Source organism: Haliaeetus albicilla, chromosome 11, assembly GCF_947461875.1.
Source record: "Haliaeetus albicilla chromosome 11, bHalAlb1.1, whole genome shotgun sequence".
Taxonomy (NCBI): Eukaryota; Metazoa; Chordata; class Aves; order Accipitriformes; family Accipitridae; genus Haliaeetus; species Haliaeetus albicilla.
In genome coordinates, this window is record NC_091493.1 from 32989110 (window position 1) to 33011541 (window position 22432).

General features: G+C 36.7%; 1 protein-coding gene across 1 annotated transcript in view; it reads left to right on the forward strand.

The window, feature by feature from the left end:
* The window catches only part of ATRNL1 (attractin like 1), a 541498-nt gene that overhangs the window by 285427 nt on the left and 233639 nt on the right, over positions 1 to 22432 (forward strand). Inside the window, 1 exon segment of the mRNA XM_069797060.1 lies at positions 18169 to 18247. Within this exon segment, the coding sequence (XP_069653161.1) occupies positions 18169 to 18247 (79 nt within the window).

Sequence of the window (22432 nt, forward strand, 5' to 3'; positions counted from 1 at the left end):
CCTGACCAGTAAAACACTCAATAAGCTAAAGCCTGGCTCTTTTTCCAAACTGTAAGTGGTAAAGGAGCTTTCAGTGTTTTCAAATCTTACGTGAATATATTCTTTTAGCTGAGTAGGTAGCCAGGACATTTTAGGCATTTCATGATGGGATATGAAGTATCTTTAGTTTATGAAAGCATTGTTCACTTTTTCTTTAGACCATATTCTACCATGCATAAAATTTGACAATGTTCAATATTTCTTAGTTTTTAGTATATATGATCTGAGCAAATCCAGAATTGAGAGCCAAGAAACTCCTGATTTCTAAACCTGCTTTTAAATGAAATTATAGTTAAGAATTTATAACAGTACTCATGCATTTCTCGGAAAAACTATTTGTGTCAAGAATCTGCAGCAGGAGTTCTGGTAAGAAATGCGGTTTTGTCTCATAATCAAAAACCAGGGAAACGTGAAATCGATACAGGTGACAAAGGCTAGCTATTAGTATTTTTGTCATAGGTAATGATATGCAACTGCTGCTGCCATAACTATTTTTTAAAAACCTGTTTCAAATACATAATACCAACCACTAACTAATCAGGTGCTTTCTCTGACTGTACATCTTCTTTATGCTCTCAGAACAATTCCTTCAGTTGCCTCTTGTTCAGCTCTTGGGGTGGAGCTGCCAACTGGTGGATTTTATGACTGGCTGGAATGGTGCACTTTCGTCACTTTTATAACATATCTGCTTACTATTATGTATTGCAGAATCTCCAATTTGTAATAAGTAGGGTGATATTAAGAAATATGGATACTTTAGAAGTTTAAAAATCCTTCTTTTGTGTGTGCTTTAGGAAATTCTATGAAAAATTATGGTCATTTAGGATCAGAGGTGCATTCTTTCTGGCAAATCCTTCTGTGAGCATTTCAAGTGAGAGAAAACAATATTCAAAACATTATCCAGTGTTTATTGCAGGAGGAAGGGATGGTCATTTAGGTTAGGATGAGGACTAGCAGCATGAGCTATAGTAGGAATTGCAGCAGATACCAAAGAACCAGATTTATCACCCCCGTATGTACAACTGTGTGCCAAAATCTCAGAACAGTCACTCCAGTTGTGTTTCACACAGTGGGAGTGGTTGGCTGCATTTTAGCGGGTTGTATCAGAGCTCCTGAGAGCCTCAGTACCTGAATCTGCCATTCTGGGTATAAATTTGCAATGGGTGATTTCCTTCTCTATACTGGCATCCTTTGGTGTGTTTGCCTGGCTTCATGTTTTGTTTTTGTTAAAATAAGAATGATAAACTAATGCTAGATTTTGGCATGCTTAGCTTTATGAGATCAAATATTAATCTCTGTAAGAAAGATAAAACACAGTGTGTCAGGATCAGATCACGTCCACCATGGCTGGGTTCTCAGAAAATGCAGAAGCCTTGTAAATCTAAATTAGAATATTTTCTGGTAACATGAAAATCAAGTTATCTTAGCAAAATGGATTTTATATTTGGGGCTAGAATAAAATTGATTTTTACTTAGTGATGCATTAAACAGTTTTCACCTCACCTGGAAGCAAATCGTTGTCTGACTTCCACTGGGACAAGCAGGTCTATACTGCAGTGGGCAATTCGAGTTGTTTTTTTTGGCGTTTAAAATGTTTGTTTTGAATTGTGGAATGTAGTTTTGTGTCTTCCGCTCTCTGAATCACCCAGAAACTTTGTCATCGCTGTAGAGTTATTTGGTATATTCATTTTTCCTGAGAAGGCAGCCACTTATTGGCCTGCAGGCAAAGGAGATTCCCCAGTACCACTGGAGTGGTTGCTCTTCAAAACAACAGATGAGTCATTTAATCCCTTGGTGAACAGAACTGTTTTCCATTATTTCATTCTTGTTTTTCTTCTTTCTGTGTTCGTCCTTTGGGTCATTTGAAAGTGCATGTGAGTGCAATTGTGCTTGCCGTACTTTGATTTCAACATACACTGTTCCTCAAAGTAAAAATAGATGCTCAGCTTGATATCTGAAGGTGGCCTATGTACTTGCTTGATATACAGCAGATACAGGCTTTTCCTTCCTTCAAGTAGGTGCATTTAAAATTTTGAACTTCTCACTTCCTGTATGTATCAAATCCAGTAGGTAAAAGCTTTTTCACTGTACCTGGTGAAGTGCTTAATTCCAGTTTCTGCTCAGTTCATAATAACTAGAAATAAGTTCTGGAGTTGCTTAAGTGCAGAGGGGAGTTGTAGGATGAAAGTTTGGGTGACAGTAACAGGTTCTGAAAGATTTCTTTTTTTTCCTAGTCTTTTTTAGAAGAAAAAAAAAAAAAATCTTAAAATGCACTCTTCATTATGTATGGTGCTGTAGCCTAGCACTCCAAAAAATATTTTGTCACTACTTCTGCTTTTAGAAAATCTGACTGGAATCAAAGCTGGCACTTATGTAGTAGTGTTCACTGCAGAAGTTTCAGAAGGTGGCACCTGGAATATACTTCCCAAGACTCCTGAAGAAAGTATGTCTTTTTTTGGAGACTCAGTTCTTTGGAGGCCTCCTTACTCTGAGACAGTTCTGTAATGTTCTCCTTTCAGGGATACGTCTTTTTACAGCTGCATTTGTGTCCTAAGAAGCATCACACATAATTCATATTGTGTTTGTGTTTTGATTTCCTACATTTTATATCGTATTTTCTTAAATCTAATTAGTCAGTTGTTTTCTTAGACTAAAACGACATCGGTCCTCACAGCTATTTGTCTTCTTGAGTGCTTAATCCCGGTAACTTTTTTGTGAAACTCCAGTTCACTGTACTTTAAACAAAAGAACTAGAACAGGTTTTCATCTGTGATAAATGGACTTGAAATTTTGCTTTTGTCATTTTAATTCAAAAGAGAAGCAATTCTGTCATCTTATGACAAGGTATATGTACCAGTTGCAAAGTTAACTTCAGAAGTTTATTTCCAGATGTAAGTGTATAGTGAAGTGGGACCAAAGCTGATGAAGAAAAATAATAACAAAAAATAAAGGAAGTAAAAAATATTAGGGTTTTCCTTTAGGCAATAATGTCATTGTCCATTATAGCAAGTGACAAGCAGCTTTCTCAAGCACTCTGCCAGTCTGTCTCTGCAGACGCAGTCGATATGGCATGCTGTGGAGTGAGTGACATCGCAGAAATGAGAAATCTGTTTATGGCAGTAGAGAAATATTCAGGGTCCTTGTGTTCAGTTGTAATAAATCACAGAAAGAGAGAGAAGAGAGTGCTAGACGGTATGTTATGCTGTGGATTTCATAGATACTAAAATTTTAAACCTAATTATTACTTTTGAGAAGAGACATCTGAATTCAAAGGAATTCATCTAATGAGCTTTTTAAATTGAATATTAATAAAAATATTCCAGTAAATTTTCCTGGTACTGAATGAAGCATTTGGTGTGGAAGATTTTGAGGTTTTAAATTTATTTATTGGGATTCAAGGTGGGGGGGGGGCTACATTTTGTCAATAAGAAGCAAAATTATGGAAACTCTGCTGTGTACTCCAAAAGCCGCACTAAAAATTATACATTAAAAAGTAGTTACATCATCTATTTCAATTTTTAAATCTGAATTTCATCTGCATATGTGGTCCAATTGTGTTCTATATCATAACTGGTTTTCTATGCTTTCAATAATTTTTTGTGATTTTTAGGGAAACATTCTACAGTTTCAAAATTATATTTCTTTCCTTACATGTCTTGAATCTCTTCAGTCAAAATTCTAAATACCAGGTTGAGGGGACTCAGGGGCTTTGTATTCTTTATACAGTACAATTACAGAACAATTATGATGCTTCTTTGGCCTGGAAATCTAAAAATCCTTATCCTGCCTTCAGGAAAATTTCATGTTAATAGGGCTTTTAGTAAGGAGAGTTATGACTTTTCTACACCTACCACTTCAAATACATTTGCCTCTTTGGAAAAGGCATTGGAAGTGTTACATAATGAAGGGAAAAGTCCTTTAGCAATTTATTAAATTTCTTGATGATATTTGAGACTAATACGCTACACAATGCTGATGTGGCTTGGTGACTCTAAATGTATTTTATACTTCTGTGATTTATTAACAAAGGATAACAACTGCACTAGAGAAACAGTGCAGTGAAAGAAAAGAATGAGGGGAAAGCACAAAAAAAAAGTCTTGAAATTACGTGGATCTTTTGGTTTGGAAGGCTGCTGAAATGTGGCATTGGCTGGCAGTCCTTTTTCACCAAATTCACTGATTGACCATCTAAATGAGTCTTCCCCCCCCTTAATTTTAAATCTTAAATTAGCATGAATCAGCAAAATAAAACAATATATTAAATTTCTAATTCTTCTTGAAAGTTACTGCAGAAAATATTAAATTCTGTATTTCATAATTTGTCTGAAAATTTAATGGACATAGGTTATTTTTGCTTTTTTTAGATCTTTTTTTTTATATACCACATCACTTGTTGAGAGAAATATAGAGTATTTCACCCATGAAGGGCAAAACCATAAAATTATATGAAATATGAAAGTCTCTTCCATGAGTAAAAGAAACATAATCACACTTTATGGGTGTGATGTTCTATTTATTCTATGGAGATTAATATCAGTTTATGTTAGATTAAGCTCCTTTGATTGTAAATCTTCTTTATTTGCTCCTTCAAAGAGGTGAAAGGAAGAACTGCTGAGAGTTAAAGTTCATATCTATAGCTTTATTGCATAATATATTTCGGAGCCCTTTTAAATGGTTCGCTTTAGTTTGATACTGTATTGGCAGAATGAAATGTGAATGTTGGTCTTCTGGATAGCGTCCTGATGAACACTATATCAATTTTTCCTTTGTAGTTGTATATAAAGGCTGTTAGCGTAATTGATCATCCATTCATACTTTACTATAGTAGCTTCTGGTATGGCTTGTGGTATATTTAATAGGAAAAGACAGCTTTATGTATATATACATGAATTATATATGTAGGAAAATAGAAATATAAAATACGTATGTGTGCATTTATACATTGTATAGTTACTTTTTAATAATTATTTTATTTACTAAAGTTATTTAACCCCCCCCCCGTTCTCTATAATATTTCAGCGCATGCACATAATGGAAAAAATCAATACTTTTTTTTCATAATAATTTTTCTGCAAATAACAAATTCCTCATTCAAACACATTTCTTTCTTCCTTACCTTCAAGAAGTATTTTGATGTTTCATTGCACAGCAAAGACCAATAAACCCAGGCTTTGTAGAGGCAGTTTTCAGAGATGATTTTAAACTATTATAGGAGTTTATGCCTCAGGAGAGGAAGGATTAAGTTGGTTTTCTACATTCAATATATACTAATAAATGATTTTACATGGATGTGGTAGCTCTTCTTACTAATAAACTAATATGTATTATATTGATATTTCATTGATGCTGCTTACTTTAAAATGCAATTTATGTAAAATGCAGTTGATACTTCATCCTCCATATTTTCAGTTATGCATTCAGAGCTTAAACTGCAAAGCTTTATTAATACCATTATTGAAGATTTAGTTTACTGTTTTACTTAATTTTGCTCTTCTTCCTCAACAAAATTATTTTGGTTACATTACTAATAATTTTAAATGTGCTCCCCTAGAGACTTATAGCATGCTTTTGGCAGTATACTGTTTTTTTAAGGCTCATTTCCCTTGCATATATTTCTCTTAACTTCTGTAGAGCAGTCCAAATGTTCTGTGCCACAATAACATCCAGTGGTCCTGTGGCAACCAGTCAGAAAGGTCCACGGCAGAAGGTTACTACTTTAATTTGCCCATGACCTCTATTTTGGCTCCTCTGCGATGCTGCAGATCTCCACTGCCAAAACCAGTCTCTAAACAGAAAGGCTGCTACTGTCAAAAACTTTTACCGAAGCCAATGGGCCACCTAAAGGCAACAAGCATCTTTTACTACAATAAATGTTCATTACTTCCAAAACAAGTTGCACCCTCCATGCAAAAGAGCTGGAGCACTTCAGCCTGTGCATCTAATCCTTTGTTTATAATCTGTTGTATACACAGGCATGCATTGTGCTACTAAGTGTCGGTGTTTGGGTGAATCAGTCCATGAACACCTACCGTGAGTACTGTGCTGCCCCACTCAGTACAGATGTTCTGGGTAGAAGTACTTGAGTAGAGGCAGCTCATGGACTTTTCTTTGATTTTTGTTGTTGTTATTTATATTGCTATTTATCTAAGCAGTAAAACAATCACATCCTATAACTCAATTCTTCTCCCATAATGCCTACTTTTTAAATTTTTATATATTTAAAATATATATGCACATTTATTTCACACAGGTATACTTAATTTTTTTTTGAGTGGAGTCACAGCACACATACATAAGTGGTCCAGGTGGCTGTGGTGCAAACTTGTCAGATATTTTGGAAAGTAGTGTCATTGGGATTATTGAGACTCACCTTGTGGAAGTAATAGTGAGCTTGGATCACACATGTCCCTACTCATTTTTTGATTGTTGTTTGGCTGGGCAGCTAGAGATGGCCTGGTAGTTAGTGAGAATTCCTCAAAAAAGGAAAAAAAAGGTACAAACTATGCAACAGAATCCAGCTGCAGTGGATCAATGGTATCATCTCATGATCACAGTCAGGTTAGAGTTGTTCAGGAAGCACCTAAAAGGTAGTGCTACCTTTGTGGAGTTGCTGTAAATTGTTTGATTTGGGATTTCAGAAGATTAAGCATATAGCCGTATAGGAGGTGATTTCTCAAAGGGGCTTTACTTTGAATACTTTTTAAGATATAGCTGTAACACAGGTCATACGCTAAAAGAAATGATGCTTGGATCAGATACCACTGAGGATATGAAGTTCCATGCCCAACTGAGTACTACTGATTCAAAAATATTTTGTCAGTTCAGAGATTTAAACACTATTTGCCATTTAGAAAAAATATGAGCTTAAGAATTTTTGCTCATGTCTGAGTGTGCCTCCTGCAGTGGCCAGTGTGGTGACATAGTTATGTGATGTCTTTAAAGCTAGGCTGCGCCTCAGATTTTAGTAGGGCTCTTTTCTTTAAAATAAGTTACAATATCCCTATGTTTTCCAGGTATTTTTCTCAATTAGACCAGGGAATAAGATCCTTTCTAAGGAATTCTTTTACAATATTCCTGCCGTAGTCAATAATAGTCCTCCAAGATAGAAATAAATTTTCATCTTCATAGCCATCTACTCTGTGGGAGATGAAATTCTGTAGAAAGATCTGCTACTCTGATCTGCCAAACTTCTCTTTGCTTCATAAAAACATCTAATCTGATTCTAACATAGAGAAAAACAGGAATTTATTATGTGGGAGTAGAGTTCCCCCCAGCCCATTTTCTCTGAAAATATTTCATTTATAGAGCTCAGGATCATCAATGATCAATGTCTCCTCTGCCAGGGAACGAGAATGTGTCGACGTATACTTTCTGAACTGAATTTTTACTCAACAGCCCAAGTACTCTGTCCATGGCTCCATCTCAGCCTTCCTTCTTCCTTTTATTTTATTCTAAGTGAGATAAGTGCCAGTTAAATCTGTTTCCAAGCAGAAATATTCAGTTTGTTTGTGATTCCAAGAGACAGATGTTATGAAAATAAGAATTGTAGTATTTTCCTACACCAGGAGTAGGAAATTCTTTAGAAGTGGTCTCCTGTTCTCCTCAGTTGGAAGGACTGCTCTGATACTAGGTGGAAGTCTTCACAAAGGTTTGATGTTTCCTTGGGGTATAACTTGAGTCTGCACTGATGATACTTGATAGACGTTGGGCTGGCATTGAAGAACACTATGTTGAAATGCAGGAATCTAAAATCATTGAAACCTATTCTTTTGGGTTTCCTTTTTTTTCTTTTTTAAATACATGTTAAAAACTCAAATAAAGAGAAAAGTTTATACCATTTAACAGTTGAGTTTATTCTAAGATCTGATCCCTATTGTTTACACTGTCAGCCTTTTCTCACCTTAGAATAACTATGTATTAGTGTTTTCTATACCTGCAGAGCTGTTCATGGCAATTATTTTGCTGTGTGAACTGCAGAAATGTGTATACAGACTTTCTATTGCCATCTTTAAGAAATTTTGAATATATTAAGGAAAAATGCTTTCGGTTGACTATCCATATATGAATGGTTTTTTTAATCCATGAGCTAAGATATTTCCATTATGCTCTTGTAATGGTTTTAAATCTTCATTTAAAACCTTGGTCAGTAACTTTATGGATGGCATCTCTGTGCAGATGCTATTCCTGTTAATCAACCATGACACAGTAAAACAAATCTGATGTGGATATCCTTTACCTTGCATTCTTACCAAACATAGGGTTCTGACTGGGAGGACCAGACTAATAGAAGGCCATATATATTTATTTTTAACTGTTACTCTATTTTTTTATAAGGTTGGTAGCTGTGGACATGTGAGAAGTGAATTTTAGGGGCAATTATGTGACTTTCACGAGACACTTCATGCAAGATTTATTTATGGGAATATATAGATTTTCAGGACTGCATCCAAAAATAGCATTTTAATCTCTGTCATCTGGATAAGTAGAATTATCCGTGTAATTAGTTTCAAATGAACTTGAAAGGTGTTGCTTAACTTGTGTGAATTCCATTTGAGACACAAATAAATAAATACAAATTTGCATTTAAATGATTTTTGGTAATACTTGAAGTTTTAAATACCATTTACTTCATATTCAGACATTTCTTTCTCTTTCCAGTTCAGAAAGCAAGAACTGACGGCTTGAACCCTTTATATGGTTTTAAGATTAGAAGGTTCACAGCTGAGTTAAATTTCCCTTGCATTCGTTTAATTCATGGAGAAACTGTGGGGGAAAAGTTGGAGCTCAGGAGCTATTGTGTTGTTAAAACAGGGGCAGGAAAAATCTGACATGGAATGGGGCATAGATCTAGGCTGATGTAAGAGGAAAACAGCCCTTCTGGTTCATGGAGCTGCTGGTACTGGTAGTATTTCTCACGACCAGTAAGAAAAAGAGAGGGACATTCCTGAATCGCCTAGATGGTAGCGGTGGGTTCGTAGGCAGTGTGTTTCACTGGCTGTGGTAGCCAGAGCTCTCTTAGATCTGGAAACAAGCACTACTGGCTGATATGCCTTGGCTCCGCAGGGTCAGCCAGGATTTATTACCCTGATCCCACACACTGCATTACCGTGGTCTGGAAGCTGCATGCCCTAGTCCGTTAGCCAAGACTACATTCCTCTAAGTCTTCACACATTTTAATTTGGAACTGTAACACTTCATTCCTGGAATCATTCTGAATTGCTAATCATTGAAATACTCCTACTTATAACAGTGTTTGTAAAACTGTGATTCAGAGCAATTTAATTAATCATTAAAAACATAAAAAATTTTATACTGTTCTCATACTTATCAGACTCCTAATATTATGTTTACAGTGCTTTGTACTTCAGATAATCCAGTTGAAATCTTTGGAGCTGCTTGTCATGTGTATATTAGTTAACACAAGGAAGGATGGCTGAAGCTAGCACATCATAATCATAAACACAATGTTCTTGTCAAGTACAATGAGAGAAATCAACTGCTGTGACAATAATTGCTATTTGAAGTCATGGTTTTAGAAAAATAATTGTTCAACTATTTTCATTTTAGAATTGTGCTTGCTTTATAACATATCAATTAAAATGTGCTCTATTTGCCAATAAAAACATGGTAAATAATATGTCAGAAAAACAGTTCTTAGAAAAACAGTATACATTCTCTCTTAGGAAACTTTTGCAATATTAATTTAAAAAAATTAACTTGGATATAAGACTTGTTTTCTTTACACGTATCTACATTAAAAAGATTTTTGTCATAATTTCTTCTTTTTTTTCTTTACTGAATACTCTTATTTTTTGTTCATGTTTAAAAATACTGTAGTTAGTATGAAGGAGAAACATTAATACAGTGTGGGGCCACTGTTAAGATTGCTGTTTAGTGCAGTGTACATTTTTGTGCTCTTGGCAAAGAAGGTGAGACCAATGGGCAAGAGGTTTGTGGATCTAGAGGGATATTTAACTATTGCCTCACGCAGCACAGCAAGGTCCAAGTAATTAAGCAATAGTCACCTTGATGGCCCAACTCCTATTTTCAAAAAAAAGACTTGGGAGGAGCTTTTAAAATATGTGCAAGTATACATGTGGGCAGTCAGTGAGACTGCTGTGCACCTAAAAACTTAATGAAAGCAATCTTAGGGTGCTTAAGTCTCTATTAGTAAGCAGTGTGGACAAGTAGGAGATCATCTGCTGAGTAAAACGGTGCTGAGGACGTGACGTCCACACTGTATGCATCTTGTCATTGTTTCACTTTGGACTAGCTCTAGTTTAGTTCCATAGACCGAAAGCCCATTTGTGTCTGGAGTGTACATTGCACATCTTCCAGGTCAGCTTCTCCATCATGAGCTCCGAGATTGCTCCACAGTATGAGCACAACAGTGGTGACAGTTGGGGAATTTGTCCAAAAGCCTACTCCAGATCCACACTAAACAAGCAATGCAGGCATTCCCCTAGGAATTTAAGGACATGTCTGCCACATATTTGAGCATGGTGACAGTATAACCGTGTTAGTGTGATGCTGCAGTCGAGCTAACAGACCATCGGTTTTCTTGTGAGATGTTAGAATAGTCTTGACAAACTGTGCTGGCACAGATATGCTGCCCCCGAGGTGGGCTTAACTGCTGATACCTTAGGGATTCTGCACTGTGCTCAGCTGTGTGCTGCTGCTGTACTTTGTCCCCTGTCATAAGATGAGTAAATGTGATGGGCGCTCGAAGTAGAATCCTGCACAATTTTTAATTTTAATAGAATTAAAAATATACTAGATTTAAGGTAAAGGTTCAAAAAGTGTTTGCTTTCATCCAATATGGAAATTTATACTGAATTATTATGCAAATTAGTGGCTTAAGTAAAATCATAGAAACAACAATTATTCATGCATGAATGTTTACATACCTTTTCAGACATTTTAATTTCTCTTTGCATGTTAAATAATCAGAGAATGAGAAAAGAAATAGCAAAGGATGGAACACTGTTTTGTTCTGTTTACCTTCCATTTACAATATTGGTCCTTAAAATATTTATAATTAATTCATGAAATAGTTCCTTTTACATCACTGCAAAAATAAGTAAATTATTTCATTTTAATGCAAGTACTCTTTTGATACAGTATGTAGCTTACTTATGGGCATTAATATGTAATGAAAAAAAAGGAATTCTATAGGGTGTTTATAATGCATTTGTAGAGCTAAAGGCACCAATGTGTCTTTAATTCATCTAGTCCAACCACACTGACCATTACGTTTCACAGATTTTCCCCTTTATTTATTGCTGTAATTTGAGTTTCTTTAAAGATCTACAGGTTTTGTTTTAGTTTGCACATACCAAGCAGCAACACATCCACTAATTCCCTTTACGGTTTTCCATCTGCCTCCTAAATGCACACACAGAAAATAATTTCTCAGTTATGGAAAACATTGCCCTCTTGCTCCTCAGCCAGGTCTGTGAACTGCACTAAATAAGTCTAAAGATAACCTCTGTAAGTTAAAAATTTACTCTGTATATTGCAAAAATAGTTATGCAGGCAGTAATTGTTCCTTGCGGTTTTCCTTTTCTGTGTTCTATTAAATCAGTAATTGTATTTTCATGCTACCCAGAGCTCTTCTGGGAAGATCATCGGTCTCCCTAGACCTTACTGCTAGACCCTGTTGTTCTGCAGACCTTCCTTGCCCACTTTCCTCTGCTGCATTGGACATAAACTAGTTATGTTCAAGGCTTCTTCCTCTTCAGTTCATCCATTCTCTTATTGTTTATTGTCTCCTACTTAATACTAAGGCGATAACTTCCAATCAGCCTGTGATACGCGCTACGGGTGATGAATTGCTCTTTTCCAAGCATGCTTTTTTAGTGTTTTCTCCTATTTTGTTCCACAAGGTTTGAAGGGGCAACTGTGCAAAGCTATGTCATTATTTTCTGGCAGATCATTTCTTTGTTCTAGAGAATACGAAGTCCTGATAACGCTTGGGCTGCTGTGGCTTTAAGTGTGTCTTAGCATGATAATTGTCTTATTGGGAAGATTTACATTCATAAGTGCAGAAAGTCATTCCCTCTGTACTCTGTGTCAGCATTTCGTAAGCCATCTGCATTGCAAAGGCATCTATCTGTTTATTCGGATGTCATTCAGAGTCTCAACTAAAGAGTCAGAAATGGTGGACCAATAATCTATGACCACCTGGATGAGTCTGTGTAAGCATAATTATTTTTCGTACTCTCTGTTTACCATCCAACCATTTGCTATATCTTAGATTATCTGGTCATTGCAGCATAGTCAAATCTTTTTTCAGTATATGTAACATTATTTTATGATACAGAAAGTAAATCATAATAAGGTCTGAAGTTAATTCAAATGTGTCTGCTTCCAGCCATTGTTTCTTACCATGCGTTTTTGTGCTAGATGAATGAGAGCCTTGGTATTTTCTCCCCATGGAAACTTGTACACACTTGTCATGGTTTAAACGCAGGTGGTAACAAAGCACCATGCAGCCACTCACTCAGTCCTCGCCCCCGGCCACGGTGGGATGAGAAAATATAAAGAAAGGCTCATGGGTTGAGACAAGGACTAGGGAGGGATCACTCACCATTTATAGTCATGGGCAAAAGACAGGCTCAACTTGGGGAAGAAACAAAACCAATTTAATTTACTACTAATCAAATCAAAACAAGGATGTTGGGAAGTAAAACCAAACCTTAGAACACGTTCCCCCCACCTCTCCCTCCTTCCTGGGCACAACTCCACTCCCGGTTCTCTCCGCCTCCTCCTCCCCAGTGGCGCAGGGGGATGGGGAATGGGGGTTGGGGTCAGTTCATCACCTGTTGTCTCTGCTGCTCCTTCCTCCTCAGGGGGAGGACTCCTCACTCCTCCCCTGCTCCACCGTGGGGTCCCTCCCATGGGAGACAGTCCTCCACCAACTCCTCCAACATGAGTCCTTCCCACGGGCGGCAGTTCTTCACGAACTGCTCCAGTGTGGGTCCCTTCTGTGGGCTGCAGTCCTTCAGGCACAGACTGCTCCAGTGCAGGCTTCCCCACAGAGTGTCGGCCATCTTGGGGGGCATCCCCCTGCTCCGGCGTGGGCTCCTCTCTCCCCGGGCTGCAGGTGGGCATCTGCTCCCCTCCATGGGCTGGGGGGGGACAGCCTGCCGCCTCACCACGGGCTGCGGGGGCATCCCCTCCTCCCCCACTCCTCCTCCCCACCTTCCTCACTGACCTTGGTATCTGCAGAGGGGTTCCTCACATTCCAATCTCCCCCCACTCAGTGCAGGTTCCTCTTCTTAAATCTGTTCTCCCAGAGGCGCTACCGCTGTTGCTGATGGGCTTGGCCTGGGCCAGTGGTGTGTGTCCGACTTGGAGATGGGGAAGCTTCTAGCAGCTTCTCACAGGCACCACCCCTGCGGCCTCTGCCCCACTACCAAAACCCCACCAGACAAACCCATAACAACACTGTAGGCAAGTCACCACTTGGTCTTTTTGAAAAGTGAAATGATTGAGCTTGTTAAATCACTGTCAGTAAAGGATTTTCTCCAACCTGTGAATATTTTTTGTGATTCTTCTCTCTATTCTCTCCATGTTTCCAACCTCCTTTAAAAAAATGCAAATACCAGAATTTCAAGAACATGTCTGATAGTATCTGCTTTGGCAATATCTTGTAGAGTGATAAATTCGTCTCAAGTGCTGCTTACTACTGTGCACCTGAGTATTTAAGGTTGTTTTAACCCTTTTTGTTTCATCATCCCAGCAGTGATTCATACCGAGTTGGTCATTCACGCTGATCTTTAAATTATTTTGGGAATTGCTTCATTCCAATGGGGATATATATCCTTTGCTCTGTAAACGAGGCCTGGATTCCTTGTGCTTGTAAATACAACTTAGCAGTGACTGTGTTTAAAAAAAAATAAAAAATTGCTGAAATAGGTACAATTGACCAATTGGCATACTGAATGATTTCTTTGTCCTCCTTACCGTTAACCTTTTTTTCTTCAGTCTTTGTGTCATGCATAGACCTGTCAGATATTATATATTATCCTCATCAAAACTGACTGGATCTGATACTCTGGGAGCCTTGCAAACCTGACTAGAAATTTCCCTTTCTGATGTTGGTCCCCTTCCGACAATTTATTTTTTAGCTGTCAGCTGGCCAATTTTTAATTCATTTATTTTGCACTGCACTGATCTCTGTTTTGCCACACTTTTTGTGATTGTGCTTTCTTTTCTTATATCTCTGTCACAAGAAGGAGCTAAGAAGTATGCTGGGGGATTGGAGAGCATCCGTCTATACTTGTCCTGCTATTATACTGTTTCCCTATGGTGTTAATGTCTTTATCATGTCTCACTTCAACTTTGTTTCAAAACTGAAGAGAGCTTATTTCTACTGCCATTCTATTCCCCTAGCCAAGTTGACTGTACTCCTTTATACCTTTTAAGTTCAACTTAGTGTTTTTGAGATGAGGTGATGGTTGCTTCAAGATACAGACATCCTGTAGATTTATGCGCTGGCATCCCAATGCTTTCTGTTTTGTTCTTTATTGCTTTTCTAATCTCTCCTAACATCCTATTTGCTGTTTTGACAGCCACTAAGCATTCAGTTGATATGTTCAAAGAACTATCTGCAATGACTTCAAGGCCATTTTCTTGAGTGGTAATTGCTAATTTAGAACCTATCATTGTGTATTTGTAGCTAGAGAGTTGTTTGGTTGTTTTTTTTTTCTTTTTCTTGTGCACATTGCCTTCAGTTCATTGGCGCTGAATTTCATTCTCTTATTTTATTGCTGAGTCACTCAATATTGTGAGATCCTTTGGAGTCAGCTTTAATTTTTATTGCCCTAAATAAACCAAGGCTATTATCTCACCACAGCCTGGAACCAGGTTAGTTTGATAAAATCTATTTTCCATGTCTTTCTTCTCTTCGTTAACATGAATTTTAAAATTTCATTTCCTTCTGATTATTTCTACTAAAAAAAAAAAAAACAGAGAAGAAAGTCAAATAGTTCATGTTTACTTGTCAAGGAAAGATCATACAAAAGCATTAAGTAAACATTTCACATTGTCAATGCTGTAATTTCCAATGATTTATATTATTTTATGGGTGTGTCTTTGAAACACTTATTTCTGATTTTGACTTTGAACATAAACTAAATGATGTTTTGACTGATGACAGGAAAGTTCAATGTGTGACACAGCTCCATTGGTGTACAGACCACAGAAGCAATTTGTCTGAAGTTTTTCAGCCAGAACTCTCAGGTTTTTCTCTTCTACTAGCTTAAGAGAATTGTTCAAGAAATTACTAAATGTGAAAGAGAAATTTTCTGAGGAAAGTGATTCTGTTCCTGCTCATAATGAAGCAGTTGCACAGTGCAAGGCTGTCTTAGTTTATTGTGTCCAGCTCTCTTGAATGTATTAATCTTTTTCAAATTCTAGGAGCTTTGAGTTCATCTTTTTAAACAGAGTTGCTGATATTTCCCTAATTTAGTTTTTTTGGAAGGAGGAGAAAAGTAAGTGAAATGGCTTACCCTTACTTCATGCACAGCATGCTAATTTATAGCAACATGTCAGTACTCTGATGTTGCCCCTAAGCATCTGTTGCAGTTACTAGCTAGACAGTACCTTATGTGGTAGGGAAAACGTTTCTGGGAAACAGTATGTGTAAGCAGCTATTGGTTTAAAAAGTTTAAAAGATGTTGCTGCAAAACTGGATTTATTCTGATGGTCAGTGGGGTTTTTTTGTCCTGGTTTTCCCTAGACACCAAATATAAATTCACAGGCATCTTGTACTCACTTTCAAAGGAGACTGGAGAAAGGGAGACAGCTAAAGACAAATTTTAAAAAGTAAAATCAGTGCATCAACTGGAGTGATGCATTAAACAAAATGGTGAATGTTCTCTGATGATCGGTTTCTGTCATAACATTCTTTGTGCTCCTTAGATATTTTGTTGTGAAAAACTCTTAAGAGAAACTCTTCTAGTAAGAAATACTGTGCTAATAAAATGGTGTATCAATTAAAATGTTCTTACTGTGTTAGTTCCTTTCAGCAAAGACTCATGTAGAAAGATGATTTACGCTGAGATTCATTAAAGTATAAGGTTGAGATTTCTCTTCTGAATTCCCTAAGGTTCTTGAACCAGCACTTGCCCTCTCACATCCTTTTATTACAGATCGTTGACTCTTCCAACAATTTTCTATTGGCAGAACGGTTCTTAAATATGCTGAACTGTTCTGATCCATTGATCAGAACCAATCAAAATTAAAAGTGCCTCTTTTTTTTTTTAAAGGATCTGTGCCAAGAACCAATAAAAGCTCAATGCAGTATTTAAAATGGCCCTACAAGGAGAGAGAGAGTATATATCTTCGTTTCCATAAAAATCCCTGAGTCCCAAAGAGCATTAAAAAACTGGTAAAAAAATGCTGGTGGTTGACATTGGCTATTAAGAGGAAAGTCAAACTGTGCATCTAGAAACAGATCCTTTAACCATTTTTTCCATTCAGGCTCAGAACCATCAGCCTTCTTGGAGCTAAACAGACAGAATTAAGTCTCTTAAGTAAAACCCAAAGCTGTTAATTTTAATTGAGCGTTCTATGCCCAAAGCACTTTATATATTTGGTACTTTTCTCTTTCAAACTTGGCCTCACTCTGGCAGGCTTTCTCAAGGGTGTTCAAAGAAGAAATTGGTAAAAAAGAATTTTGAAAGCTTATAGTGAAAAGAGTTTTAAGCAAATAAGATGCTAATAGAAAGCCATGTTGATTTGTATTGCTTTAACTATCAAGGAAAGCTTGTGTTATGGAGACTGACTTTTGAACATACTCAGAGCAATGGTACTTTTTGTTGTCAAATATTCAGTGGTACAGCTGATTCTGTTGCTTGCAGACAAAGGAATGATTGGGTGCTTTCATTCCACTACCATAATAGTGACATTAAACTACAGTTGCCATAAACAGGTTTCTATTAGTCTCCATATTATGGATAAATATTGAATGCCATGAGCTGTTACTTCTGGAGATGTATCTTCTAGGTCGTAATTTCAGTCCTGTTTACAGCATGATACAGGGAAACATTGGTGTTACTGCACGGATAAAGATTATATTTCACAGTACTTCTCTGAACTGTAGTACTTCAGGGAATTCTTAGTAAGTCCCATATTAGTTAAAGAATACATTTTGAAGCTTTTTGGCAAAAAAAAAAAAAAAATTACAGATGACTAGTACAATTCAATAGTTAACAGGGTCGTATTAACTGAAAACAGTGTACACAGCAGATGTTGTAACATGACTGAAAGTTCTTCACACAGCTAGAAAATCCAGATATTTCTATAAAAAACTGTTTAAAAAATTTAAAAAATCTTCTGATTGCTTACATTAGGTGTCAGCTTTATAAGACTTTTGTCAGTATCCAGAAATTCACTAAAAGAGGTTGAGTTCAATGATCTTTCTACCAAAATCCTTTATGGACTAAATGCTACAAATACAAAAATATTGGAGAAAAAGAGAAAGCATATGCTCCAGTTGTGAACTGCAGAAGTTTAATAATTTTGATTTTTTTTTTTTTTTCTTTTTCTTCTTCTGTTGTGTCTTTGGGACTGTAATGTGGTGATGTACGTTGGGATGTTTTCCCTGGCAATTCACCATAGAAATACTCCATTTGATAAACCAGACCTATTGTCATGTGCAAACCTGGTTCCTCAAACTAATTATACTCCCTGCATAGTTATCATTCCTGCATTCCAGGAAATTATTCAGAATTCACAAACTGAGAAAAGTATAAATTGGTATAATTTCTTGCTATATTTCACCCTCTTTTTCCATCTGCTAAATGTGGAACATGCAGTGCATATTTGTTGAGACTGTTGTGGGTATGTGGATGGTTGTAAAGAAGCTTATCCCATGCTAATGGAGACAGTAATAGCATTTTATGGAGACAACCACAGCATCAGAGGTGTGCATTCTCTTTTGACCTTGAACTTTGATGGTTGACTGTTGTATGTTATCCTAGTAGAGTTTAGGTTTCCTCTATTTTTGTGGTTTTTTTTCCACACTTAAATGTATTTTTGTTACCATTGATACCCTAAAAACTTAAGCTTTTTTAGACCATTATGTTACAATTATTTTTTTGTTTTGTTTTGTGATTGCAGTTGTTTCTTATCCTTACTGCTGGTAGCGGCTGTCGTTTGGAAAATCAAACAAACCTGTTGGGCTTCTCGACGGAGAGAGGTATCAATAACTTTAAGATTATTGTAGTAGCTTTATTTTTCAGAATATATTGAGAGCTTTGATGAACAATCACATCTCTACTTTCTCCTGTATACACAATTTAAATATCCCTCTAAACATTTTTTTTTTACCCTGGACTTTTTATGCTAAAGAAGAAAACTTTGTTTCTTCCTCCTGTCAAAAATTAAAGAAATTACAGTACTAGGTTGCAGAAAGCTATATTTTCTTTATGGTGGAATATTTAGAATATTTAGAATAGAATGGAATATTTCAGTTGGAAAGGACCTACAAGGATCATCTAGCCTGACCACTTCAGGGCTGACCAAAAGCTAAAGCATGTTATTAGGGCATTGTCCAAATGCCTCTCAAACTCTGACAGGCTTGGGGCATCGACCACCTCTCTAGGAAGCCTGTTCCAGTGTCTGACCAACCTCTTGGTAAAGAAATGCTTCCTATTGTCCAGTCTAAACCTGCTCTAGCGCAGCTTTGAACCATTCCCACGGGTCCTATTGCTGGATACCAGGGAGAAGAGGTCAGCACCTCCCTCTCCACTTCCCCTCCTCAGGAAGCTGTAGAGAGCAATCAGGTCACCCCTCAGGCTCCCTTTCTCCAAACTAGACAAGCCCAAAGTCCTTAGCTGCTCCTCATAGGATATGCCTTCCAGCCCTTTCACGAGCTTTGTTGCCCTCCTCTGGATGCATTCAAGGACCTGACATCCTTCTTAAATTGTGGGGCACCGAACTGCACAAAAAACTCAAGGTGAGGCTGCACCAGTGCTAAATATAGAGGGATGATGATGTGTTTTGACTGGCTGATTATGCTGTTTAATGCATCCCAATACTCTCAATAGCCTCAAAATAGTAGTGCAAAAACACTGGTAAATTGAGTGAACACAGAGGATCATAGTGTAGCATCTCTGACTTTCTAGGAATCCATTTGATGCTGTGACTTAGGCTGCGTTGTTATCGACAGTCATTGGAACATAAAGTAGGAGACAACCCTCTCTGCAAAAGAGCTTATACTTTCTTCTTTTTTTATTCTCTCTTTTTTGTTTGTAAATATTTTTTTTTATTGTAAGCAAAATTCTATCTCTATTAGTATCAGTAGTTCTGTCATTAAAACCATGGCACAATTGAAGCTCTTCAATAAATACTCATACATAAAGTCACCTTATTCTTTGTCTAAATTGTTATAGCTCTGTTGGAAAATTTGGCCCAAATATTTGTTCTTACCTGTTTAACAAATGACTGAACTTAGATGAGATTAAATTTAGGTTATGTATACAGCTACATGTATATAGTGTGATTGAAATGGTGTATACTGATAGTTGTCCTATTTCATTTTGTTCTCATAAATAAGATGTATAATTTATAGACAGTGATTTTTTCCCCTTGAAGCTTCTGATCTTGATAATTTTTGGAAACAACACTTGCTTAATAGTACTGTAATCTAGATTTTTTTTTTTTTAAACAGCCAAGTCTTTCTCTAATTAATTAATTTTTCTTAGTATACTGGCACTATGAATGTTTAAATAGCTTTTTTTTTTTTTTTTTTACTGTAGATCTACAGTGAATTTATATATGCTTTAAAAGTGCCAGGTAACTAGCACTTACAGTTTTCCTTCACTGAAATTATGGCATTCTAATGACCAGTTAGCTTTGAACTGGTGCTACAAAGGAAAACGTATATTATTGTAGTTATTTCATTTAGGTATTTTTTTATTCCGAAGAATATTGTTAAGCATATTCTCCCTCTAAGGGTAAGTGCTCATATATTTGTTATGACTTGCAAAATACAGATGAAAGTTACTTTAAACTACAGTATTCTATTCAACTTATTAATATTTCATTTGAATTTGTCTCAATACTTAACTCATTAATAGTTCTGTGCAAAATTGTGTAGTGATGGAATGTAGCAATTCTTTGATTTAGTTTTTCACGTTAACAAGGTTGTTTTATTGTTGCAAAGAATTCTGAAGTACCTACTTTTAAAGCCCACCCATTTAGCAGATGAGCTTTCCATGTCTTCCATCATTCTTGAAAGACAGGAATTTTTGACTCTTTAGATGTTACCTTCAATATGGACACGAACTACAGTAAGAAGTGAAATATAACAAGAACACAAACAAATATGAAAAAGCATGCTGTTAATAGCTATGCATGCATCTATTGTTCATCCCAGTCTGTTTTCCCCTAGAGAAGGAGAAACTTTACTATCCAGTTCTTCTGATGTTTTAGTAATGAATTTTATCAGGCTGTTGAGGTAAGCAAAGTTTTCGTAGACTTCTACGTGCAGCTGAAAATTCAGAACTTTGTCCTTTTTTGCCTTCTAACTTTAATGCTTGGCTAACTTGGGTCATTATTGATTCCAAATTGAATGGCGTCAATCCAATACAAAGCAAGAACAAGTTGTTTGCATTGCGTAGTGGGAATGTCTCAATTTTCCCATGAATATAGAATTTTTCTCTCCAGTTTCTTTTCTAATTCATTGCTTATTGAGCAAATATTTGTTTGCTGCCTCTTAAGATATACCTTATCTAACGCTTTTTGAACATCTATATTTATACTTTAAATTCTGGCTGAGTTTCTCTTCTTCTTTCCTGCCTTCTGAAAGGGCAAGAAACAGCAGACAGACTCTCTCTCACCTTATACAATCAAAGTTATTCACCTTCTGCATTGAAAGAAAATGGGAAGTGCCATTCTTTTATTTCATAGTTCCAAAAAGATCAATGAAACTTTGAGCAGGAGAACATGAACAACCTCCTGCCTGGCCTCCCTTCACACTTTCTCCCACTCATCCCTCCCATGGATCCACGACTTTTAAAAAAAGGTTTTTAAGAAAGGCTAATGTAAGATAGTGAAATATTGCTCATCTGAGAGAGCTTGATCCTTCAAAGGAATAATACAGAATATGATGAGATGATTTCCAAAGCATTATTCTTATGGCACTATCTTTCTTGAGAAACAAACCAGAAGGAATTGGGAACACTCTCATGGGTACCAAACCTCAAGTTCCTACTTACAGAGCAGGACAATATTCGCAGGTAAGCATGGAAATTCATGTAGGAGTAGACAAAGGGCAAGATATATTCGTTTGTCAAATAAGTTAAAGGAGTTCCTAAATATTGCAAAGTTTAGGAGCAGCAAAGCATTTCTTAGAAGAGTCTTACACTACATAAAAAGATCAGATATGTACTCTAGGTTTTAATCTCTCATCCTTCTTTTTCCTCCAAAGACTCACAAATCTTTCTACCAGTACTTTTCTCGGTGAAATTTCACTTCTTAGTTCACTGGATGAAAAACTGAGAGCTGTCATTTTCTCCCAAAAGATTTGTTGGGCCTCTTGCATTTTATACCCAGAATTCACCCAAGAGCCCATCCATGAAGTTTCAATCTGACTCTGTTTTCCTTCTTTATACAAAAAAAATATATCAACCAGATTTACTAAATAAGAAAATTGAAGAGAATGTTATTTGGTTTTTTTCTGCATGTTTCATATCTGAAGTATTCATTCAATCTTCTGTTGAGAATGGGTACAAGAGAATCTGTTCATAGATCATTTTACTGAAAAGCTTGATAGCTTGCCTGCCGGTTTTGTAGTGGCTCAAAGGTTTTGTCTCAGGAACTTCTTCTGATTGAAAGGCACTACACTGCAGATAAAATTTGCATCCAAATGATTTCTTATTAATAGTGTGTCAAATTTTTCTTTTTGCTGACTGAGGTCACTAACAAACTCATACAGATGGGATTATAGACCACACAGCTTCTAGTTGAGTTATTTTAGCAAAGTATTTGTCCTTCATCAGGTATAGCAGTTGCTGCTCAGATACCTTTCGTACTATTCATTCAGCCAGATCTTTGAAAGAATTATTACCTTTAATCCAAAAGCATGCAATCTCTGCTGTACATACAGACACACTCTTCATCCCCCCCCCCAAACACACACAAAATACGTTTGTGTGCCAATGTGTCATTAGATAGAATCATAGAACTGTTTGGGTTGGAAGGGACCTGCAACGGTCATCGACCCCTATGGAATGAGCAGGGACATCTTCAACTAGATCAGGTTGCTCAGAGCCCCGTCCAACCTGACCTTGAATGTTCCTACAGATGGGGCATCGACCACCTCTCTGGGCAACCTCTGCCAGTGTTTCACCACTCTTCGTCATAAAAAATGTCTTCCTTC